Source organism: Pyrus communis, chromosome 13 (genome assembly GCF_041283825.1).
Source record: "Pyrus communis isolate YQ-2024b chromosome 13, ASM4128382v1, whole genome shotgun sequence".
NCBI classification, from domain to species: Eukaryota; Viridiplantae; Streptophyta; class Magnoliopsida; order Rosales; family Rosaceae; genus Pyrus; species Pyrus communis.
In genome coordinates this window covers 21,567,763-21,594,409 of record NC_142577.1, presented here as the reverse complement: position 1 = coordinate 21,594,409, position 26,647 = coordinate 21,567,763, and the positions used below count along the sequence as shown (strand labels likewise).

Genomic DNA, 26,647 nt, shown 5'->3' with positions numbered 1-26,647 from the left:
TAATCGAATGTTGTTTCATTTATTGAGATTAAAATCAAATACAATATTACACTTGAATCATAACTCCAAATTGCAAACAAAAACTGCTTCCGTATGAGCAAAGAAAAAATGGAAAGCCACACCGCTGAATAAACAGAAAAAAAAGGAGAGGATACAAAATTTGTTTCCCCTACTCCATAGCGTGCAGAATCATATTTAGATCGATGGTTTTAGTTATATGCATCAGGGTTGGCGACAAGGTAGTTCTCAATGAGCTTGAACAAACCATGGGCTCTTTCTTTCCCGGCCTTAACATGCTCTTCCTTAATCTCAACATCTCCCTTGGTGTGGTAATGGCTGGTGCTTTTGATGACAGAACCGCTACCGGAAGCCACCAACTTAGTCTCATAAGAGATCTTCTCAATCTTGTCAGAAATGACATCTCCTTCAATCAAACTGTAATTGTAGACAAAGTTATCTTTGTCAATTCCATCAACCTTGTGCTTCACATAGCTGTATTCACTTCCTTCACCAAAGCTAATCTTCTTGATGGTTCCAACACCTCCATCTCCCTCAAGAATTTCAGCAGTTTTAACTGCTTGTGGAGCAATCTTTGGGATGAGGTTGTCAGCATCAAGAACAAGAGCATTGTACAACCTAGCAGGAGCGCAGACTGAGGCGAATTCAGTTTCATATGTGAAGACACCCATGGTAATGATTGAGAGCTTAGAAAATGATCGAAGTAAGAATGAAATGTGAAGGAAGATCAAAAGAGAAATTGATAATGAAGGTATTTGATGGTGGAAGATATCGAGGTGGTATTTATAGGTTATTGCTGAGGGGCTGCCATGTAATGTGGACCCCCACTGATAGAGAAATTTGGACAGTTTTTAATTTCCCATTGGTTGTTTCCAATTTGAATAGTCATAGAAAGGCACCTCTAGAAGTTGATTTTGTAAATTCCAACTTAATACAACTAGCTGGTGTGCTAATTAATAATGTGGAATTTTTTTAATAGAAAATGTTCTAAGACTTGATGATCGGAATATTACAGCAGAGCTGGTGTGCTAAGTTGACTACTGACTCAATAATATCTTTATGGTCTAGAATAAACCTAAGTTCCCTTTTTGATTCATTACATATCTACATATCTGAACTCTTTGATCAACATAAGGACTGCCATGAAACTACAATGTTACTCGTTCCCAAGTGTTTTATTCAAATGGGATCGCATGATCGGTTTAGAATATCGTCATATTAGTGTTTCTGAAAATTTAACATAATATGTCACATCTTGATCCGGATCCCCATTACATTCCGGACTCGATTCCACCGTAGTATGGTATTGTCTGCTTTGGGGCCCAACCACGCCCTCACGGTTTTGTTTCTGGGAACTCAGACGAAAACTTCCCAGTGGGTCACCCCTCATGGGAGTGCTCTCGCGCGTTACTCGCTTAACTGGGAACCCGAAGCCAGTGAGCTCTCAAAAGGCCTCGTGCTAGGTAGAGATGAGAATATACATATAAGGCTTACAAGATCCACTCCCCTGAACGATATGGGATGTTACATAATATTTATAGTAGGTTTGTGTTGAATGAGCCTGAATATCGATAAACAACCAATCGAGTTAGTATTTGTACGTTATATAATCGACTCTATGCCACGAGTTTAGTTCTGTTATACATATGCATGCTTGTTTGTTCTCATTTATCACACCAAATAATGCTCTAATGTAGTTCAAATATGTGATCTTTCTAGTATTTTCCATCTACCGAGGGTAATGGTTTCACTTGACTCCAAAGTTACATCATGACTTCATATTGCAATAAAAAATAACGCTACTTTTTCAATGCATTAGAAATGATTTAGCTATATTTACAGCCAAATATAACTTTTGGCTATGAATTTTCTTATAGCTTAAATCTAAAGAAGAAGGAAAAAAAGGACATTAAATCTCTCAACCTGCACGAGCCTTTTCATAAATAGTGAAAGAACTTGAAGTTCTGATTTTTGGTAGAACTTCAAAGTCTTTCACTATTTATATTTTCAAAAGATTTACAAGTAGTTTGCTCAAAAGAATTGATGCAAATTTAAATTTGAGCCCACTGTTAATTGATTATTCCTTTCGAGACATAAAAAGATAATTAAGAAAAAAACTTGACTTTTGACTAAAATGAGTACTTGACGCCACATTAAAATTGTTCATTGAAGAACTTTCTGACCAAAATTATACATCTTTGAGCAGCTTTAGTCGGAGGTGTATAGGAAGATGTATTTTTAACGGTTTGTGCTCATCGTAATTTTAATGTGACGTCAACTAGTTCAAAGTAATTTTGAAAGGTTTGTGCAAGGTTAATTTTCATGTGACATCAAATACTTATTTTAGTCAAAGTAATTTTGAAAGGTTTGTGCTGATCGTAATTTATGCCAACATTTGCAAGTTACAGGTTAGAACCAAGACTTTCATTAATATTTCTTGAAGAGTATTACAAAAATATTAATATTTTTTAATTTTATTCCAACTAGAATGTCTTATTACTATTTTCCTATAAATCAAAACGGAAGCCAAAACAAAACACTTGAACACATACCACAAATATGAACAGGTTTTAATTTAGTTGTAACTTGTAGGCATCAGGGGTTAAGGCCATCTCCAACTGAAGGGCCCATATGGTCAGAGGGTCAAAAATCGTCTCCAACTGAGGGCTAGGCCAGAGGGCTCTGGAATCTGAGAGGGCCCCACGGAATCCCAAGGGGTCAAAGGGCTAGAGGGCTGGCCACTTCCCGACTGGCCATATTTTTTTTTTTTGCTTATGTTGGATTTCTTGTCGTTTATAACCGATAGGAATACATTATATTACTAGTATAAATGTATTACTGTCGGTTATATAATCGAAAAGAATTCTTTGAATATTTTTTTTAACAGTTTTATTATTATTTTTTATTTACAAAAATTTTCCTATAACTTCTACTTTTCATATATTTTTTTTAAATTCTATTTTTTTCCTATAACTTTTATTTTACAAATTTGTTTCATATATTTTTTTTTAATTTCATTTTTTCCTATCACTTCTATTTCACAAAATTTGTTTCATTTTATTTTAAATTCTATTTTTTTTTCCTATAACTTCTATTTCACTAAATATGTTTCATATTTTTTTTAATTCTATTTTTTTCTATAACTTCCTAAGCCATTATACAACATTAAATTAAATTAAGTAACATGAAACAATATTAATAACATTAACCAACATAAAAATTATACAACATAAAAAAAAATTTAACAACATGAAACTTAAACAACATTTAAGTTCTAGTTTTTAAATAATAAATTATGTTTGGCCCTATTGTCCTTTGGCCCTTGGTTGGAGACAATTTTTTGTGATAGGGCTAAAACGAGCCCTCTGGCCCTTTGGCCCTCGGTTGGAGATAGAGGCAAATATGACCATGTACTGTTCATTAAAATATTAATATCTTGGAAAATCTTGGAAGGCCAGAGGACTAAAACGAACCCTTTGATCAGCCATCAGTTGGAGATTGCCTAACCATTATGAAAACGATCAAAGAGTTCTAAGGAAATATGAAGAAAATTGTTGATCTACAATACCTGATGTGAACAGCTATGCCTGTAGATCATCAACCAGTATATGCAAGTTGGTACTGTACAATTCTATTGTTGTCCCTACTGCCTCACGACTAGTATATGCACTTCCAGAAGTTCAATTTAGGAATGACTTGACCTGCAATTCAACATTGGCTGCAATGCGTCGACTTTTGATTGGCCGTCATTTGGCTTTTCACATCTCCAAACTGGAATAGTCAATTGTAACAAATATTATCCAAATACAGAGTCCTATTCTATTATCTTTTTCAGATGCCCTTATGTCCGCAGCCCGTGACTATGCCCGTTGTGAATGTCCAAAAATTATTAATAGAGAATATGATTAGAGGTACTCCAATAATACGTCAACAAAAATTGAATTATTGAAAAGTCCTGTAAATATAACAGCGAAAGGCACAAAGTGTTAAGTTGGAAGAGAATATGAACTCTAAAATACTAATCACTTAGTTTTATGATGTAATGATATTTCTATTTACTTGTACATAAAAGATCTTAGATTCGAACATATGGATGCAAGTTCAACACAAATTTAGTGTAAAAATATATCTTGAAAAAATATATCTAGAGCACTAATTAGTAAGCAAAAGAAAAAATTGAGGTTAGTCCACCTCGTGAGTAATTGGCCATTTCTTATTCAATTTCCGGATGGTCCTTTCCTTGATTACATTACAAAATTTCCTTGTACAAAAGTAATGGTTCCCACGTCCACGAAGAAGAAAACCCATTAAACAATTAGGAGCTTGCGTAAACCTTTTGATCCACCTTCTGCCTAGCCTATAAATACCAATATCCTCCTCACTTCTTCACAACTCAAAATCTCCCAATACATCATCTTTCTTGCTTAGTCTTCCTCTTCGTCGGTTATTTTCCTACTTCACAAACACATCCCAGAATCATGGGTGTTTTCACATACGAATCCGAGTTCACCTCCGTCATCCCCCCCGCTAGGTTGTACAATGCCTTTGTTCTTGATGCTGACAACCTCATCCCCAAGATTGCACCACAGGCAGTGAAGAGCACTGAGATCCTTGAAGGAGATGGTGGAGTTGGAACCATTAAAAAGATCAACTTCGGCGAAGGTAGCACATACAGCTATGTGAAGCACAGAATCGATGGAGTTGACAAGGACAACTTTGTGTATAAGTATAGTGTGATTGAGGGAGATGCTATCTCCGAAACAATTGAGAAAATCTGTTACGAGACTAAGTTGGTGGCTTCCGACAGCGGTTGCATCATCAAGAGCACCAGCCACTACCACACCAAGGGAGATGTTGAGATCAAGGAAGAGCATGTTAAGGCTGGCAAAGAGAAGGCCTCCCATCTCTTCAAGCTGATTGAGAACTACCTCTTGGAGCACCAGGATGCCTACAACTAAACATTGTCTGCTGCTGCATTCATGTGTTATTCAGTCTCGTGTCATCTTTGCCGTCAAATATTAGTGTGGTTTTAATCCGTTTTATATATTTTCTTCCCTTCCAAAACAGTGTTTGGCTTGTGCGTAATTGAAGGTTTTGATTGAAGAGTGAATGTTGTGTTTCCTTTCATTTGCAATAAACTCAAGATTAATGGATCTGATTATTCCTGCAAGTCTTTCTTAATGCAAGTTTGTATTTGCTAATGTTATGTTCCACCTTCCTAACTCCTTTAGTTTACTGAACGCATGAGAAGCGACATTTCAATTACCCGCAAATCATAATAATTGAATAACATTTGAATCTCTACCACATAGCGCATAAAGTGATGAAAGGATAACTCTGATTTCGTTTTCCTTGTAAACCATTTGGTAATTCATACCATAAATAAGCCCATGAGGATGGTGGAACATAACATTAGCGAATACAAACTTGCATTAACAAAAACTTGAAGGAATAATCAGATCCATTAATTTTGAGTTTATTGCAAATGAAAGGAAACACAACATTCATTCTTCAATCAAAACCTTCAATTACGTACAAGCCAAACACTGTTTTGGAAGGGAAGAAAATATATAAAACGGATTAAAACCACACCAATATTTGACGGCAAAGATGACACGAGACTGAATAACACATGAATGCAGCAGCAGACAATTGGCATCTTGGTGCTCCAAGAGGTAGTTCTCAATCAGCTTGAAGAGGTGGGAGGCCTTCTCTTTGCCAGCCTTAACATGCTCTTCCTTGATCTCAACATCTCCTTTAGTGTGGTAATGGTTGATGCTCTTGATGATGCAACCGCTGCCGGAAGCCAACCAACTTAGTCTCGTAACATATTTTCTCAATTGTTTCGGAGATAGCATCTCCCTCAATCACACTATACTTATACACAAAGTTGTCCTTGTCAACTCCATCGATTCTGTGCTTCACATAGCTGTATGTGCTACCTTCGCCGAAGTTGATCTTCTTAATGGTTCCAACTCCACCATCTCCTTCAAGGATCTCAGTGCTCTTCACTGCCTGTGGTGCAATCTTGGGGATGAGGTTGTCAGCATCAAGAACAAAGGCATTGTACAACCTAACGGAGGGGATGACGGAGGTGAACTTGGATTCGTATGTGAAAACACCCATCATTCTGAGATGTGTTTGTGAAGTGGGAAAATAACCGACGAAGAGGAAGACTAAGAAAGAAAGATGATGTATTGGGAGATTTTGAGTTGTGAAGAAGTGAGGAGGATATTGGCATTTACAGGTTGAGGCAGAAGGTGGATCAAAAGGTTTGCGAAAGCTCCTAATTGTTTAATGGGTTTTATTCATCGTGGACGTGGGAACCGTTACTTTTGTACAAGGAAATTTTGTAATGTAATCAAGGAAAGCACCATCTGGAAATTGAATAAGAAATGGCCAATTACTCACGAGGTGGACTAACCTCAATTTTTTCTTGTGCTTACCAATTAGTGCCTTAGAGATCATACATCATTTTTTTAAAGATATATTTTTACATTAAGGGGTGCAGAAAATAAATTGGTGTTGAATTTGCATCTATATGTTTGAATCTAAGATCTTTTATGTACAAGTAAATAGAAATACTATTGCACCGTAACACTAAGTGATTAGTATTTTAGAAGTCATATTCTCTTCCAACTTAACACTTTGTGCCTTTCGCTGTTATATTTACAGGACTTTTCAATAATTCAATTTTTGTTGACGTATTATTGGAGTATCTCTGATCATATTCTCTATTAATAATTTTTGGACATTCACAACGGGCATAGTCACGGGCTGCGGACACAAGGGCATCTGAAAAAGATAATAGAATAGGACTCTGTATTTGGATAATATTTGTTACAATTGAATATTCCAGTTTGGAGATGTGAAAAGCCAAATGACGGCCAATCAAAAGTAGACGCATTGCAGCCAATGTTGAATTGCAGGTCAAGTCATTCCTAAATTGAACTTCTGGAAGTGCATATACTAGTCGTGAGGCAGTAGGGACAACAATAGAATTGTACAGTACCAACTTGCATATACTGGTTGATGATCTACAGGCACAGCTGTTCACATCAGGTCAGGCTCTCAATTATTGTGGTCTATATATAGCACCTACAGCATTCCCCTTCACTCCAAGTCAAAACCTGAATATTGTAGATCAACAATTTTCTTCATATTTCCTTAGAACTCTTTGATCGTTTTCGTAATGGCTAACCCCTGATGCCTACAACTAAATTAAAACTTGTTCATATTTGTGGTTTGTGTTCAAGTGTTTTGTTTTGGCTTCATTTTGATTTATTTTCTTTTTACGGAAATACCCTTAGGATTACAAGGACATAAATCTTATTCTTTTAGGACAGACGTTTTTGTATGCTATACCGTATATTATACGAACTGATCATGAGATTTGTGTACTGTCTTTCTTCCCACTTGTACTGCCTTTCTCCCCACTTATTATGCCATTATCCAAATTATGATTTGTAAGCTTGTCATGATCAAACAGCCTACCGACATTTAAGGTCGTCTTTTATGTCGAAGTTGAATACTTGCATCTACTTCCTTTTCTTGTATGATTAACCATGAATTAATTGGTGATGTTAGTTAATATATAGTTGATATCGATCGTATGATCATCAAGAAAATCCAAGTGTATTCACTATTATTCTACCCGTTGGAAATCACGATAATATTGAGTTTGATTTTGGACAATTATGCATTGATACTATAAATTCTATTTGTGGCTTTCTTTGACTTAATACATTTATGCATTTTTATTTTATATTTTATGCATGTAATTTTTTTTGGGGTGTGATATTCACACATCCTATTTTACTTTTCACACACCTTTCTAATTTTCAACCGTCAGATTTAATGAATTGAAAAAAATCAACGGATAGAAATTAACAAGGAATGTGTAAGAAGTAATATGAGGTGTGTGAATAGCACATCTTTTTTTTTTTTTTTTTTTTTTTTTTTTTTTAACAAACGATATTATCCATACTAAAGGAAGGAGGTGAGTTTAACCTCACAATAGGCTAGTAATAATGTAGTTCAAATTCGTTTTTGGCGAGAGTTGAGCCTAAAATCTCTCACTTACAAGTGAAAAATAATATTCCTAGAACATAGTATTAAGTGGCATATTTTATGCATGCAATTGAAAAAATATTTCATTTTCATTTCACATGGAAAACATCCATTGTAAACTTCAAATTTTGTCCTAAATCCTTTACATATAGGGGATTACCGTACACGTACCCTCCATCCCAAATCTATAAATACCACTCTCTGGTGATAAAATTTTCTCACATCAACATCAATCATCCTCTTTGCTTCCTCCTTTCATTCTTAATTTCCTTGCTCATTTTCTAAGCTCTTAAAAATCATCATCATGGGTGTCTTCACATACGAAACCGAATACACCTCAGCCATCCCCCCTGCTAGGTTGTTCAATGCCCTTTTTCTTGATATTGACAACCTCATCCCAAAGATTGCTCCACAAGCAATCAAAACTGTTGAAATTCTTGAGGGGGATGGCGGTGTTGGAACCATCAAGAAAGTTAGTTTTGGCAAAGGTTTGTTTCTATTGACTTGTTAATTTTATCTATCTAATATATATATTGATCGAAAATACTGGCTAGTATCTTAATTTCTAATTTATTTTTCCATTTGACAGGGAGTGAATACAACTATATAAAGCACAAGGTTGAGGGACTTGACAAAGATAGCTTTGTGTATAGCTACAGTCTGATTGAAGGAGATGTCATTTCTGACAAACTTGAGAAAATCTCTTATGAGATTAAGTTGGTGGCATTTGGCACTGGTTCCAATATCAAGAGCATCAGCCACTACCACACCAAGGGAGATGTTGAGATCAAAGAAGAACATGTTAAGGCTGGAAAAGACAAGGCCCTTGGTCTGTTCAAGCTTATTGAGAACCACCTTCTAGCAAATCCTGATTCCTACAACTAAAACCATCTAATTGGCAACAAACTTGTGTCTTGCTTTCTCTGTTTATTCAAGTGTGTGGTTTTCAAATTTTCATCATACCAAAGTATTTCTCTGACTTGCACTTTGGATATGATTAAAAAGCAATGCTGTATTTGATTTTAATCTAAATAAATAATATATATACACACACACACACACATATATACAACTTATATGTAAATTATTCGATGATATTTAGCCTTTGGAGTAGCCAGAGTTGCCAGACTCTGTGCGATTAGTCTTTCATCAAGTAAAAGGTGTGCGACTTCATGTAGATAATAATGCCGGATTTATGTGAATTTTTTTAACAAGGCGATAGTATCTGAATTTACGTGAATTGACAATTAATAAAATCAAGAAAAATTATAGAAAGCGATAATTAATATAAAATGGGAAAACAAGTAATTTTTAAAAATATATATAAGTAAAAGAAAAAAGGACTGATAGCCTTCGACATTTCCACCGTTATGCATTTACCAGTACGAATTAGTTTACTAAGACGTTGACTGTGAAGGAAGTTGATACGAGGAGTAGCTAACTCATCCTTCTGCTGGAGGAGCATTTGCAATGCGAGAGTATTGAATTTTATGGCTTAATCACGTATATTCCATAATTCTGGGTAAATAGGTACATACAATCATTGTTACAAAAGGAAACAAATAAAGGACATATTATCCTTTCTAAACAAGACACTAATAATAACAGAATATTTACATTGCTTTTCTCTTAAACATTGATTTATTCCAATACTCCCCCTCAAGTCGGAGCATAGATATTACTCATGCCCAACTTGACTAGCGCCTACTACACACGGCATGGGTAAGAATGTCTGCAAGTTGTTCTTCTGAGTTCACAAAAGGTATTGACACAATCTTCTTCTTCAGCTTTTCTTTGATAAAATGTCTGTCAACCTCCACATGTTTAGTCATATCATGTTGTACTGGATTCTCAACTATTTCTCTAGCGGACTTATTATCACAATACAACTCCATTGCTTCTGTTTGTTTAAAACCAAGACTCCAAAGTAACTTCTGTAGCCAAAGAATTTCACACACACCCTGTGCCATTCCCCTATACTCGGCTTCAGCAGAGGATCTTGATACTACATTTTGTTTCTTGCTTCGCCAAGTGACCAAATTACCTCCAACAAATGTAAAATACCCAGATGTAGACCTTCTATCAGTTACATCACCTGCCTAATCAGCATCAATAAAACCCTCAATCCTCATATGTCCATGACACGCATACAAGACGCCTTTACCAGGTGCATACTTCAAATAAGCCAAGATTCTCGTTACTGCCGCCATATGATCCACGCATGGTGAGTGCATGAATTTACTCACCACACTTACAGCATAGGCAATATCCGGACGAGTGTGAGACAAATAGATCAGCCTCCCCACCAGTCTTTGATACATACCTTTGTCAACTGGTTTTTGATCTGGATAAATCCCCAAATAATGTTTTTCCACGATGGGAGTGTCCACCGGTTTACATCCCAGCATCCCTGTTTCTTTTAATAAATCCAGAACATATTTACGTTGAGACAAGAAAATACCTCTGGATGACCGAGCAACCTCCACGGCAAGAAAATATTTCAAATCTTCTGGATTCTTCATCTCGAATTCGGCAGCCAGGTTTCGCTCTAGCCTCATCATCTCTTATGTATCATCACCCGTTATTATCATGTCATCCACATAAATAACTAAGGCGGTCACTTTTCCACTTCTCTGTTTCACGAATAATGTGTGATCCGAGTGACTCTGATAATACCCAATTCTTCTCATCACTTGAGTGAATTTTCCAAACCATGCATGAGGTGACTACTTAAGTCCGTAAAGTGACTTTAACAATCTACATACTCCTGTTTTCCCTCCGGTATTGAACCCTGGAGGAAAATCCATATATACCTCTTCTTCCAAATGCCCGTGAAGAAAAACATTTTTTACATCAAATTGTTTTAGTGGCCAATTCAGATTAGCAGCTAAAGAGATTAGAACACGTACTGTATTCATCTTCGCCATTGGAGAAAAAGTTTCTTGATAATCAACACCATAAGTCTGAGTATAACCCTTTGCCACTAACCCATAAGTCTGAGTATAACCCTTTGCCACTAACCTTGCTTTATACCTGTCTACTAATCCGTCTGCCTTGTATTTAACTATAAAGACCCATCTACACCCAACCGGTTTCTTCCCTTTAGGTAGCTCCGTTACCTCCCATGTATCATTCTTATGTAATGCCATCATTTCTTCATCCATTGCAGCAGCCCATTTAGGATCCTTCAAGGCCTCCTCAACTCTGGTTGGTGCTTGGATTGCTTATATATTATTTACCCAGGCTTGGCGTTCCAAGGCAAGGTTCAAGCACGACACAAAATTAGCAATTGGATACTTCATTTTTCCTTCAGGAGAAAATCTATCAGGAGGAACACCATGATTTTGCCTTGGTGGCAACTTATATGTACTCACAATGTTATCTGGACTAGTTACATAAGTATCAGTAGTACTTACCTCAGGGATATTCAGAGGAGACATATTGGGTAGCACTATCGAAGTCGAGAGAGAAAGGGTTGCCGATTCGGTAGGCAATGGCGTGACTGGCTCGGCAGCTTCATGCCGACTTTCTTCATCACATTCGGCAAGCTGTTGTCGAGAGGGCTCAAGTGGCTGAATAAAACTCCAGTGCTCGGCAGGCTCTTGTTGTGAGCCTTCACTACTCATTTCTGCAGTATGCCGAGAGTTTTCACAGCTCTCTTTTTCCCTTGAGCCACATATTTCCAACCACCTAAGATCATCGATAATATTCTCTCCCTAGTGATCAGAAGGTGATGGAATTGAAACATAGAAATACTCGGACTCCGAGAAAGTAACATCCATGGTCACATACATATGGCGAGTTTCTAGATGGTAGCACTTATACCCTTTTTGTTATGGAGCAAAACCAAGGAAAACACACCGGTGGGCACATGGATCCAACTTACTACGATGAATCTTATGAATATGAACGTAAGCCACACACCCAAAGACATGGGGAGTAAGGGTATGGGTGGACACAACTGGAACAAACTCCGTTAACACTTGGAGAGTTGTACGAAAGTCCAACACCTGGGATGACATACGGTTAATGAAATACACAGCATAAGTGACTGCATCATGCCAGAACCGGTGAAGTACGGATGCACTAATAAGAAAGGCACGGGCAGTCTCCAAGATATGATGGTTTTTTCTCTCTGCAACCCCATTTTGTTATGGGGTATGAGGACAAGTAGTTTTATGCAAGATTCCTTGATCCCGAAGAAAGTTAGACAACTCATAACCAATATATTCACCTCCATTATCAGAACGGAGAACCTTAACAACAAAGGAATATTGTGTTGCAACCATTTTGGAGAAGGACCAAAACACCATACTCACATCACTTTTATTTTTCATCACATAAATCCACGTCATACGTGTGCAATCATCTATAAAGGTAACAAACCACTTAATGCCAGACAAAGTACTAATGGGAGAGGGACCCCAAACAAACCACTTGATAACACCCTTTTTGCCACTTTCTGCCACTTTCTGATGCTTTTATGAGCAATTTGAGGCGCAAGAAATTCAAGGTTATAGAACTGGAAGATTGAGCAGCCCAACTTGACCATCTCTCGAACTTTGAAACAAAAAACTACCAAAAAAATTGCATAAATTGATCCATACTGAGGCCCTTATTTCTTTTTTTTTTTTTTTTTTTTTTTTTTTTTGCTTTGGTTCTGAGATGTCAATTTACAAGAGGGTAAAATTGGTATCAAATATTTTATAAAAAAAGTGGTTGGGCACATAAGAGAGTGAGATGGATTTATTAGCACTCTAATTTATATAAGATTAAGTACATAAAACTTCGCCACCGTCATAAAAAAATAATAAAAAAAAAAATCCCCTACTTTTAGTATCATTCTAAATTAATTCTACTATTTTCAAACATTCCAAATAAGTATCCAATCTTTTTGAAAAGTCAAATTCTTAACCACTATTTAAATTTTCCATCTTAGGCAAATTTAAAGAAAAAAATAGAATGAAAGAAAAAACCCATTGAACCCTAGCCAGCCGCAACTTCTTCTCACCACCGAGGCACTATCGCCCTCCATCCACCAACAGTCACCACCACCCACATCACTTCTAAACCCAACGCACCACTATCGACTCCATCCTGCAACTCAAGCTTCCAACATGGAGAAGAATGTCCTAAACATGGTATGAACTGCCATGAAATGCATCCACCATCATCCTCACTGCAACCATAATGAAGATGAGCATGAGGGAACCAAGTGTTTAATGTCTAATAAAGAATTGGAGGCTCTACTAGCTGAAAATTGGCGGATGAGGAACTCGCTTGAGCAGAATCTCAAGCTCCTCGAAAACCTATCTGAATTATGAACGACCTTCTTTATTAGGCGACTACCTTCTTGAATTAATTTGATTTTAACTTTTGCTCCAATTTAACACCTTTTTATGGCTTCTTCATTTTATAATTTATGTTTCGATTTTAGTTTGGAGGCAACTGATATTCTAATCATTCTTGGTCACTACCCAGTTGATGGGTTCTGACCGTGGCAGGTTCAGCTTGGAGGTGGAGGTGACATGATTTTTCTTTATTTTGTTTTTCATATTATTTGTTATTTTAATCTTCATTTTATGACGTTATTTTATTTTTAATTCTGTTGTCCAAATAAGCTTATTAGTGGGGACTATTGTTACCACACATACAATTTTAACGAAAAATATTAACTGGAACTTTACTATTGTTACCACACATACAATTTTAACTGGAACTTTACAGATGTGACTTTTAATATGTTGATTACTTATTTGAAATATTTAATTAAAAATATTAAAACTAACTTGAAATGACATTAAAAGAACAAGAGTTTTATGTACTTATATATTTTTCTTTTTATCGGGTGTCTTTATTATGACAGACCAAGAAAAAACATGTTTGGATGATTATGTATGTTAAACATAGACGCATTTTGAGGACAATGAGCGTGTTAGATGTATCAAGACAAATTTGCGTTTGGATGTACCAAGACAAATTTTGCGTATTGGATGTACCAAGACAAATTTTGCGTATTGGATGTACCAAGACAAATTTTGGTACCAATTGCAAGTTGGACGAATATGATTTGAAACGAGGACAATTAGCGTGTTAGACATATAATTACTTGTTACCATTATTATCGATTGACCTTTTAAAATGATGAAACGAATATGATTTGAAAAATTAATTCTTACTTGAATTCCAAGTTTCTATATTTAACTTTATCATATTTTGCTTCACCTTACACAGTAGGTCGGAAAAAGTGAGTATGATTATATATCAATATATTTAACTTATATAAGAATCACATTTCTATAGTAAACCGGAAAATTTGAATGAAATACTAATTTATTGAATTTATGAGTTCCATGTATTGGACACATGACTTCAATATATAAAACTCATGAGTATGGTACAAATATACATGGAGTATACTCCAGGAACCATAAATTTTTTGTTGCTAACATAGATTCATAGGTCTTATAAGTTGCTAGTCATTTCCATCCTCTATAAATGTTTGTTAAGCTAATTGTGCAGTACAGAAGTAGATATTTCGGGTCACTATGGGCAATAAAAAGGCAGCGCAGCGCATCAAGGCAACAGGCAAAGTTTTGAAGCATAGAAAAATCAAAGGTATCAATAGCCAATGTTGACTGCCAGTTGCCATTGCTGAAACCAAACCCAGTAAGTCCGAAAAAGGGAGAACAAAAAAATTCCCTCAGCTACATAGATTTCCTGCATTACCAACAAAAGAACAATTTTAAGATAAATAAAATAAAATAAAATAAAAGATGTGATCGTAATTCTTTAGATTGAAAATAATATTATGAGGAGCAGTTGCCGGTCTAGTATGCTGAAACAGCTTCTTACACTCGAAATTAGAAAGACCCTTATCAACTAGTGACTAAACTATGGAAAATATACCTAGTTTGGTATATACGTTATATTGTCATACTATAAATTTGTATTAGTAATTATCACGTTATTTTTTGTATAAATGTGATACAAACTACATTATTAATCAAGTACTGGAAATTGTACGGTAATTTTTTTCTTTCTAAATAAATAAAAAAAGAGTATCGGTGCAAGTGATGAATTGTTCTATAATAAGGCATTCATCTTCAATCTACTGTGTTTCGAATTCAAACATCCTCATCTCTAGTGTAAATTAAAGTAGTAATATTATTTTAGTATAAAAAGAAAAGATAACATTACTCTTTTTATAATAAATTATTAGTGGCTTCATGAAATTATTATGCATTGTAATTTATATTTGTCAGCCATTTACCTTCACATTTAATGGTGTTACAACATGACGTTACTATTCAACTTTAAATTACAAAAAATGTAAATCATACTATATTCGTCAAAGTTTATAGTTCAATGTTACGTAATAATACCAATAAGGTTATGCCTAACAACGTAGAATGATAATGTTATTATTGCAATTAGATTAGTGCTACTTTGCCGACACCTTTTTATACTGTTAAGGTATACTACAATTACATTACAAGATCATCGACAGTATTGAAATGCAATCAAAGAGTTTTTTTTTTTTCTGCAAAATAATATACTTACACTAAAGGGACGGGGTAAAATAATTGGGTAAAACGAAGTTCATGGCCCAACACTTGCAAATGGTGAGGGCTTTTCGTTATGGGATTTGCATAAAATTGGGAATATCCCGGGCAATGAGGAATATCCGAGTTTAAGACAAACTACGTTAATCTTTATGTCGATGTGGTGGGACATGTGAAAAATACAGCTTTTTCTTATTTTCCAAAAGTCTTATGAAGAAAAAAGATCATGAAAACATGGAACTTGATTTAGATCGGTAAGGATGATAGCATAGATGTATTTTGATTCAGTAACAGAGGCGAACATGCATGCAATTACTTTTATCATTTGCACTGTAGAATTGCATATACTTTCTAACAAATAAATGTATACCGGTATACGCCCACACATAAAGTGCATGTGAAACGTTTTATTTTTGTTTTTAAAATTGAATGAGTGAAAAAAAAGAGAGAGAGAGAACGTGTGGTGAGGAGAGAAGGAGAGAAGGTTTTTTTTTTTTAAAAAGTTAGAAATGTTAAAGTCACATGTTGTACACAAAAAACAGTAAAATTTTATTTTGTGAAATTATATTACTACCCTTAATTTTTGTTGTTGTGATAAAAAGATAAATAGTCTTTTTCACCATTTTTAGTTGACAAAGACAATGATATTAATATTTAGTTTAGATAACTAACTATTTGACTCTTACCAATTTTTTTTAGCCAATTTGAAAAATAAACACTCGAATAATGAACTGACCTAGGCGATGTTGATTGGAAGATGATTATCTCCGGATCTACTTTGTGGGAATCCTAGATATTTTCATATTCTAACCGTTTATTGTATATCATATGGTTAGTTTTCGTCAAGTACTATTTGTGTTTAATTTTAAATAAAAAAAGTGAAATAATTTCTGAGTGTACGATACCTAATAAATAACTAAGATATGAGAATTCTTAAAATCCTTACAATTTGAATTCGGATGAGATCCAATTCCATGTTAATTATCTCCTCAAATTCCCCTCAAGTTTTCAAGCTGTCTAAAAAAAGGAGGAGGATTCTCTTCTCTCATAATCTCTCTCCCCTTCTCTTCCATACTATTTGAACGGTCACGGTTAAATCACGTTAATATCCTATATTGATATTTTTTTTATAAAGATAATGAAACAAAAAACAATGTATGAGAGGAGAGGAGGGAAAAGAATTATACTTCCTAAAAAAAGGATAAAGTCTGTAAAATTTGACTAGTTTTAGAAATGTCCCATTAGGACTGCCGACCGTATTATATTCGTGCCTAACCTGCAATAATTGTTTACAGGAGCTTATCTATAAAAAAATGATATTCTTATCAAATATTAATATTTTTTTTTTAATAAAGATGGGACGTTAGTGGTCCATATTTTTATATCATTACTCGGTCTATATTGTTAAGTCAGTTCAAACTTACTGTGCCAATAAAACTAGAGAGTTTTAACGTACTATTTACTTTTAATGAAAAATTATATTTTTATATTTTTTTTGGTAATATTTATTACATTTTTATTTATCATTTTTCATTAAAGTTAAATTTTTTTTGAACTTTTTGTTAATTTTCCTATAAAACTATTTAGTCAACTATGATTAGTTGATAGAGCAACAAAAAAATTACTAATTGGTTGTACAAAATACAAAAATTAGTAATGGGTTGTACAAATCTATTGAATTCGTGATTATATAAAGGTCGTAAAAATAGTTTAATAAAAAAATAATAATAATTGATTATTGGCAACGAATCAACCATATTCGATATACTTTCTTTAGAGATTAATTGATTCCAGCAGATCCTTCGTTGCTAGGGAACTCATTATATAAGCAATACTTTGGGGATTTTATTATTGAAAGAAGCAAAAACGTTATCATGCATGTTATAAGCACGTTGAATCCTGTTTGTATGACGACATTCCTCCAGCTTTCGGCAGAATTATTGCCCAATTTTTTTTATTTATTTATTTTCTTCTGGTAAGGTAAAGTTAATTGGTCACATGCATGGGATAAAAATTTGAATCTACATGGTCAGCTGTAATTGTGAGACACGTTGTTGCCGTCCATATGTGGTATTTGGTAATGCGAACTACTCCATTAATCCAATCAATTGCTTCATGCATGAATGAAGCGATTGAATTTTGGTTTCTCTGCATTATTATATCAATCTCATTTTTCTCTAAATTAGCCTATAACTTTGGATTAATCTGTTTTTGGTTAACAGCGGGGCTGCCAACAAAGAGAAACTATAATAAAATATCATTTGATCTAAAGATCCCTACAGTATTTACCATTAAGAGATGTCGACAAGAGATAAATTGCTTGATCGAAATAAATTGGACTAAGTAAACACGATATACTCAAGTTAGCTAGTTTATCAGTCACAAAATTTATCTCATGAACTTTGGATTTTTTTTTCTCTTTGTACAAATCCATCCCAAGTATAACTAATAAGATGTACCATTAGTTATTCAACATTTGTGACGACTATTTGATTCCAAGTAAGTTAATAAGGAGTTTACTTCTATTCTCAAACGCAAGATAAAAAATTTACCCCATAATAAGAAATGGTTCAGAAAGCAACTGGAAATTGATAGGCAATGTTGACTGCCACTTGCCATTTTTGAAATAAAAAGAAGTCTTCAGCACCCCTCGCTCATCCTCTCCCAAATTAAAAAAGAGAAAAAAAAATTACCACGATGATAATTAACCAAACCAAAGTAAAAAAGTTTTAACATTTATAAATTATAATTATTGATCAATTTTGTCACAACTTGTGAATGTGTGTACTTTTTAATTCTTCGGTTGCTTTTTTCCCGTGAACTATGTCTGATGATTTATAAAGCTCCAAACATGTTATTTTCAAAAAGCATCATCTCCATCTTGCATTCCTACCTTTTGCCATCTAATTAAAATGAGATCTGCCAACAGTTATTAGAATCTGCAAAAGCAGCCTAGAAACTATATCCATGCACAGCCAGAACTGGGGCCGATCGGGAGTAATTGAAGCTAATAATCTAAGGTTATGTCCAACCGAGGGTTGTTCAGATGGATCATTTTAACCTTATGGTCCTTCAAGATATTAATATTTTAATGAACAATACAAGGTCATATTTGCCTCCATCTCCAACTGAGGGTCAAAGGGCCATAGAGCTCGTTTTAGCCATGTTACAAAAACCGTCTCCAACCGAGGGCCAAACATAATTTATAATTTAAATTTAAAAACTACAACTTAAATTTAAAAACTACAATGATAATTGGCCCAAAAAACCAAAAAAAATTAGAACTTAAATTTAATGAATGGTTTAGGTATTTATAGAAAAAAAATTAAAATTTTTAAGAATTAAAAAAAAATATTGGCACAAAAAACCAAAAAAAAAAAAATTTGAATACAACGGCTCTGTTGGTTATAACCGACAAGATTGCTCTATTTTTTTGCTAGTCCTTTGGCCCTTTCAGATTCTATGGGGCCCTTTAGATTCCACGAGTCAATTGGCCTAATCTTAGGTTGGAGACGGTTTTTAAGTTATTTTTGACCCTCTGACGATCTTAACTCTTTAGTTTGAGATGACCTAACCATACATCTAGAAGCCTTTAGTTTCTTGGCTAAACTCTCACCGTCTCACAAAAAAGAAAAACCAGTTGGATTTTTTTTATTAATCAATTCAAGGGTGCTTTATTTGACCAAGTCAAATTTCTATTAAATATTGTCACTTGGAGTTATCCAACACACCAGTGACACAAATTTGTAATAAACATTTTAAATTCCTTGTAAATTTGGAGACATCGAATGATCAAATGATAATATGCCCCAAACTGTATATAAATACCACCTCCCAGTACTCATCTCCAACACAATACTCTCAACCTTCAAAAAAACCATCATCCTTCCTTTGCTCATTTTCCAACCCTTTTTTAATCATCATGGGACTTTACACATTTGAGAACGAGTTCACCTCTGAGATTCCACCATCAAGATTGTTCAAGGCCTTTGTCCTCGATGCTGACAACCTCATCCCCAAGATTGCACCCCAGGCAGTCAAGCATGCTGAGATCCTTGAAGGCAACGGTGGCCCCGGAACCATCAAGAAGATCACTTTTGGTGAAGGTCAGTTAATTAGCATGGTTAATGATTTCGATGGTTTCGTTTAACAAATTTTATAAACACGTATACATGTTGATGTCAGACTATTACAGTGTTGGTGGATCTAGATGATTATATGCGGTCTGTATCCACAGTTTAATAATATTATATATTTTATTTGTCTCGTAGGCAGCCAGTACGGCTACGTGAAGCACAGGATCGACTCGATTGACGAAGCAAGCTACTCATACGCCTATACTTTGATTGAAGGAGATGCTTTGACAGACACCATCGAGAAAATATCTTACGAGACCAAGTTGGTGGCATCTGGAAGTGGTTCAACCATCAAGAGCATCAGCCACTACCATACCAAAGGAGGTGTTGAAATTAAGGAAGAGCACGTCAAGGCTGGAAAAGAGGAGGCCCATGGTTTGTTCAAGCTTATTGAGAGCTACCTTAAGGACCACCCCGACGCATACAACTAAATTAATCACATGTATCTATGGTGTTTCGGGTGTTACCGTTACTATATGGTCAGTCGAAGGTTGTGTGGCTTTTCCGTGTATGTTTTTTTTCTCGTCAGTCAAAAGTAATAACCATGGTTTGGGCAGTTTGGGCTTGAAAAATAAGTGTTATGGTTGTGATGATCTTCTTGTATTGATTTCTTTGTTTGGAAAAAAGTTGCAGACTGAACAGAGTGTATTATCTTCTATAAATATAATTAAAGTACTTTTTAATCAGTTGATGTCTCACTTGCAAACATTGTATCCAGTAATAATTTTTTGGGTTAATCTTAATTTACTACTATAAAGTTTCTTGATTTTCAACATTTGGTAGTTTTTTTCATCTCATAGTGGTACATAAAGTTATAATTTTATGACACCCTTATACATCCGTTAAAGTTATTAAATTTACCGTTAACTGATAACGTGACATTCATTCGGACAATGATTGAACGCCACGTGGATATAAAAAAAAATTTAATTTGCTTTTGTTTTTGGAAATTTTTTCTTTAATAATTTGGTTAAACCAAAGATTTAATTTTTCCGAATTGATTTGCAGTTTCCGTACACACAAGGTTATATACAGGAGATTTGCAGCTTCCTGATCGGCTACGAGGTGCTGCTGCTGTCCGATGGGAACGGCGATTTCATGAGGGCGATCGGCAACTTTACGGCGGGCTGCTGTGGGCTTTCGAAAGGTATCTGGGATTGGGGTTTTTTGATGTGGAGTCCTTGGAGGGTGAGACTGTGAGGGAGATAGGAGAGAGAGTAAATTTGGTAGCGGCTGAGGCTGGAAGTCGGGGCTTGGGTGGAGTCGAAGAGGGAGGGGGAAGGGTGAGTGCAGAGGAGAGAAGGGAGGCGCGTCGGAAGGGGCGAGGGAGAAGACCAAAATTTTTTTTTTTTTTTTTTATAATTAATTTTAATTTTTTATTATTTTATTAATTTTTATTTTTATTTTTTAATATTAACGTGTCATCCAATCATTGTTTACGTGAATACCACGTCATCAGTTAATGACATATATAACAGTAACCTTAACGGATGTATGAAAGTGTTCCAAAATTATAACTTTATGTACCACTTTGGGATAAAAAAAATTTCATTTACCAAATGTTGAAAACTAAGAAATTTTATAATGGTAAACTGAGATTAACCCTAATTTTTTCTTCTATTATTATTCTTTTTGAGTAACTTCTTGGAAACCTTAAAATTCGTTTAGCTCTATTGACACAAAAATTTTGAATTTTACTAATCTAAATAATTACATATTTATTTTTCTCATAATGTAACAAATAATAATGACACAAGTTCTCAACCATTCATGATCCTCTTTTAAGACCAGCTCCAAATGAGATGGTCAAATTAACAATAATGGTAACAAAAAACAGCATTAATGTTTTCCAACCAATAAGCCAAATCTGATGTGGTATGATATGGATTGACATTTCTTCCTTTTGCAACCAAATTTGACAGCACCTTCAAATTTTTTTAATTAATTATTAAATGCTTTTTATTTATTTTTTATTGGTTTAAACAATTATCTTTTTGTTTCTTTTCATTTCCAATGCAAAGAAAATACATATGAATTATTATTTTATGTTTAAAAATTGACATATCGGTTGGAGATCAAAAGTTTCAAAGATGCCAAAATGTCAAGTAAGCCTTTAAATTTAAATTTTAGATTTAAAACTTGACATCTTCTTTAAAATGTTCTAAGTCTTCAAAATATTATCTAACAAAACCAGATTTTGTCCCCAATTCTGCAGCATAACCAGAGCCCACAAATATTCAACTTCCCGCAGCCCCAAGAGCCACGAAGAAATTTTCAATGAACGCTCCCTATATTAAAACTAAAAGCAAATGACTTGGAAAAGTTGATATTTTGCTTCAGTCCATTTCGACAACTATGCCAAAAACAAACCGATCACATCCGCTCAAGAGTTGGACATGATAAGGCACTATGAATGTAGTATTATTATAAATTAGTACTCACAAAATTTGAGGTGATACTTACTTTAGTTGTAAAAATATGATAACCTAAATTAATTTTAACCTACTGCTGCTGTCTATCCCAAAAGAAAATTTTAAACTTGAATTTTAAATTTAACAGTTATGTGACATATTTTAATATCTTTTAAAATTTTAGTCGTAAAATTTTATGCACAAATTTTAAATTATAACAAATGTTGTGAACCAATAAAAAGTATGGTCAGTCAACACGTTTTAAACCAATAAAAAAACTAATAAACAAACTTTAATAATTAATTAAAATTAATTTGAAGATGCCGTCAAATTTGACAATAACTGTTTTTGCTGTTAATCTACCTCATGCTAAATAAGAATTGGTATTCCGAATTGAAAAAAATACTAATATTGTGTTGGTTTTACTTTTCTTGCTAATATGTACTATTTAACATCATATTTGAAGATACTCTTGGTAATTATCATAAACCTTCGTTATAACTTAAAGTAGTTAATCATCTACAGTAATTTTGCCTATAAACTTTCGTTATAACTTAAAGTAGTTAATGATCTACAGTAATTTTGCCTTTAAACCGGATATTTTTATCTTTCGAAGTAGACGAACATGAACCGACTAGTTTAGGAATAAAATACTTCAAACAGATATTACAACCAAAATTAAAAACTTCAAACAGATAATAAGGAGCGGGGTCCTACTAGTTTGGTGAGCTATGACCTGGTGCATCCAATGATCCATCCACAACTGTGACCAAATGCAAATTCTAACAAATTTGAGAATGATTATTTTATTTAAAAGTTTAAACGACTTTCTGGCCGGTAGATCGGGTGACTTGAGCCCGTGGTTCAGTCTTCGTCAACCAATAAATTTTTGGGTTTGCATAAATGAAGGAGACCTATTTGTCGCTTTCTTTTTCCGAAATTGTATTGAGCTACCAAATTTTTCCTTTTAAATTTTATTTTTAAATGATTATCTATCTGAACTTTTATAATTAATATTTTCATTGACAATAAATTTTGAATTTTTTATCCAATTTTCAATTCATCTAGGTCAGGCAAACATCACATGATAATTGTATGAAGGCAAAATTGTTGTTTTGTTTTGATAATTTGGGCACAAAACCAATACTTTGCAGTTGCTAATTGGACTACCATGGCCAATTCAAACATAAACTGTACGGAGTCAACTAGCGGAAGAGAAGTTCGACAAAAAAAATTAGTGGAAGAGAATATGTTGTCAACATCAAAAATAAAATTACTTTATTGCCCTCAAGCATTTTCCAAGTGACCAAAATGAATAGAAAATTGGATAATTTTTTTTTAAAATTAAATGTTAGAGGAAATTAGCTAATTATAAAAGTTCACCGGAATAATCGGTTAAAATTAAAGTTTAGGGCATGAATTGAAAAATACCTGATAAAGAATGATGGACAAGATCATACAAAAGGCAAGTCGACATTAGGGGTAATTTTTGGTCGAATCGGATTGGAAGTAAGCATTCCAATGCGAATTCAAAAATGTTTCGGAATCAAATATTATTTCCAATTTTGAAATTTTGGATTGCCGAAATTATCAAAAATTTTGGAATCAGTTTTATATTGAAATTTTCAGAATATAATGCGGATTTTCTAAATTTTGTAAGACTTCGAAACTTTTCAAACTTTTATGTAACCACCATTCAATATATTTGTCTGAATTTTTACTATATTTGTAAGCCATTATGTGTGTATATGACATAAAATCATATTAGACAAGATAAAATAAGGGAAGTGTTATTAGGACTCCAAAAATCTCATTCTACACTCCTTACAAGTGTATTTTTCTTTCCAAATATAGAAAGTTTGGATTGTAAAATAAAATAAAAAGCATATACATAAGTCGTTGGTTGCTAGACTTTTCCCTTGGAGTACATTTGGGTTTTTTTTTTTTTTTAAACGAATGATATTATCTGCAGGGAGGGGAGTGGGTTTAGCCTCACAATAAGCTAGCAATAATGTGATTAAAATTCGTCTTTGGCGAAAATCAAACCTAAGACTTCTCACTTACAAGTGAAAAGGAATATCACTAGACTGTTTTATTAAGTGGCACGTTTGGATTATTAAGGGCTTGTTGGTAAGTGCTTTTAAAATGATTGAAAATGCTTTTGGTGAAATATTTTTGAAACTAATCCTTAGTAAAAATCCAAGTAGATCTTGGAAAAGCATATAGCTGGTGCTTCTTCCAAAAGGCACTTAAAAGTGCTTTTGAAATCCAAAATCAATTTCATCAAAAATATTTTCACTCATTGTAAAAATACACTTCCAAACGAGCCTTGAGTCATTTAAATGTCGTGCCAAAGGACCTACATATTCAGAATTCAAAGAGCAAGACACACACACACATACATATGTGATAAATAACCTTGCTTAACCAATTTAGAATGTACATGACTATTGCAGGGTTAAAATCCTACGTTTTCAGTGAAGATAGGATTATAAAATAATACCATCGTGATGTTGACATGACTTACTTTTAACTTTAGATACTGTAATTTTAAAATACGTCAAACTATTAATTTTATAATTAAAACCTAAAGGGAGTTGGACGTTGGAAGCAACTTGGAAATATATAATGCAAGTTGATCTGGAGCAATCTGATCTACATAAATTTCTTCTATATATATATATATATATATGGGTAGAGAATATATATTTTTAATGTGATCAAATGTCTAGCCTATTTTTTTGAAAGGAAATAAGAAATCGTCCAAATTAGTGGAAGCCCAACTAGGATTAAGGCTTTTGTTTTATTTTTCAGTGAGAAATTTAAGATAAAAGTTGTTGGGAGTACTAAATACATATTCCATCTCTGTCACATACACATAGTACACAGTACTACACAAGGTTTCTAAAAGTCTTAATATTGATTTTTTTTATTTGCATTAATATACTCCTAAATTTAACAAAATAAAATAAAATGTAGACCAACGATGCAACACATTGTTAAGTTTGAGAATTAAAAAAACTAATATGAGGATTCGAAAACTAAAATTAAACTAAAAATAAAGTTCATGAGACTATTACTACAATTAAGTCTGTTAGAACTTTAGACTGTCAATTTCATTACAGGTTGGAAGTACTTGTACCTCATCCATATTCAATATTGATGCAAATTAAAGCAAAAGTAAAGCAAAAGTGCAAACAACTTTACATTTGCCTTAATTTTTGTCCCAAATTCTGCAGACCCAAGAGCCACGAAGAAATTTTCAATGATCGCTCCCTATAAAAGCAAATGACTTGGAAAAGTTGATATTTTGCTTCAGTCCATTTCGACAACTATGCCAAAAACAAACCGATCACATCCGCTCAAGAGTTGGACATGATAAGGCACTATGAATGTAGTATTATTATAAATTAGTACTCACAAAATTTGAGGTGATACTTACTTTAGTTGTAAAAATATGATAACCTAAATTAATTTTAAACTACTGCTGCTGTCTATCCCAAAAGAAAATTTTAAACTTGAATTTTAAATTTAACAGTTATGTGACATATTTTAATATCTTTTAAAATTTTACTCGTAAAATTTTATGCACAAATTTTAAATTATAAAAAATGTTGTGAACCAATAAAAAGTATGGTCAGTCAACACGTTTTAAACCAATAAAAAAACTAATAAACAAACTTTAATAATTAATTAAAATTAATTTGAAGCTGCCTGTCAAATTTGATAATAATTGTTTTTGCTGTCAATCTACCTCATGCTAAATAAGAATTGGTATTCCGAATTGAAAAAATACTAATATTGTGTTGGTTTTACTTTTCTTGCTAGTATGTACTATTTAACATCATATTTGGAGATACTCTTGGTAATTATCAACTTTCGTTATAACTTAAAGTAGTTAATGATCTACAGTAATTTTGCCTTTAAACCGGATATTTTTATCTTTCGAAGTAGACGAACATGAACCGACGAGTTTAGGAATAAAATACTTCAAACAGATATTACAACCAAAATTAAAAACTTCAAACAGATAATAAGGAGCTGGGTCCTACTAGTTTGGTGAGCTATGACCTGGTGCATCCAATGATCCATCCACAACTGTGACCAAATGCAAATTCTAACAAATTTGAGAATGATTATTTTATTTAAAAGTTTAAACGACTTTCTGGCCGGTAGATCGGGTGACTTGAGCCCGTGGTTCAGTCTTCGTCAACCAATAAATTTTTGGGTTTAATGAATGAAGGAGACCTACTTGTCGCTTTCTTCTCCCGAAATTGTATTGAGCTACCAAATTTTTCCTTTTAAATTTTGGTTTTAACTGATTATCTATCTGAACTTTTATAATTAATATTTTCATTGACAATAAATTTTGAGTTTTTTATCCACTTTTCAATTCATCTAGGTCAGGTAGACATCACATGGTAACTGTATGAAGGCAAAAAGGTTG

General features: G+C 33.8%; 3 protein-coding genes and 2 pseudogenes across 4 annotated transcripts; 3 read left to right on the top strand and 2 right to left on the bottom strand.

Moving 5' to 3' along the window:
- LOC137737044 (major strawberry allergen Fra a 1-3 pseudogene) lies at window positions 1-775 on the bottom strand (annotated as a pseudogene). The gene has a single exon (XR_015955214.1). The product of XR_015955214.1 is annotated as a major strawberry allergen Fra a 1-3 pseudogene (transcript).
- A 3,623-nt stretch (window positions 776-4,398) lies between these two features.
- LOC137736577 (major strawberry allergen Fra a 1-3) lies at window positions 4,399-5,188 on the top strand. The gene has a single exon (XM_068475824.2). It carries the CDS (start codon window positions 4,497-4,499, stop codon window positions 4,974-4,976), a length of 480 nt encoding a protein of 159 aa, XP_068331925.2. The 5' UTR covers window positions 4,399-4,496; the 3' UTR covers window positions 4,977-5,188.
- Window positions 5,189-5,476: 288 nt separating this feature from the next.
- On the bottom strand, window positions 5,477-6,343 carry LOC137736575 (major strawberry allergen Fra a 1-3 pseudogene; annotated as a pseudogene).
- A 1,616-nt stretch (window positions 6,344-7,959) lies between these two features.
- Window positions 7,960-9,178, top strand: LOC137736576 (major strawberry allergen Fra a 1-3-like). The gene is made up of 2 exons (XM_068475823.2): window positions 7,960-8,576; window positions 8,678-9,178. The coding sequence occupies exons 1-2, from the start codon at window positions 8,393-8,395 to the stop codon at window positions 8,971-8,973; spliced, it is 480 nt and encodes a 159-aa protein (XP_068331924.1). The 5' UTR covers window positions 7,960-8,392; the 3' UTR covers window positions 8,974-9,178.
- Window positions 9,179-19,435: 10,257 nt separating this feature from the next.
- On the top strand, window positions 19,436-20,475 carry LOC137736907 (major allergen Pyr c 1). Its single transcript, XM_068476222.2, has 2 exons — window positions 19,436-19,759; window positions 19,925-20,475. Exons 1-2 carry the CDS (start codon window positions 19,450-19,452, stop codon window positions 20,218-20,220), a joined length of 606 nt encoding a protein of 201 aa, XP_068332323.2. The 5' UTR covers window positions 19,436-19,449; the 3' UTR covers window positions 20,221-20,475.
- Window positions 20,476-26,647: the final 6,172 nt, after the last annotated feature.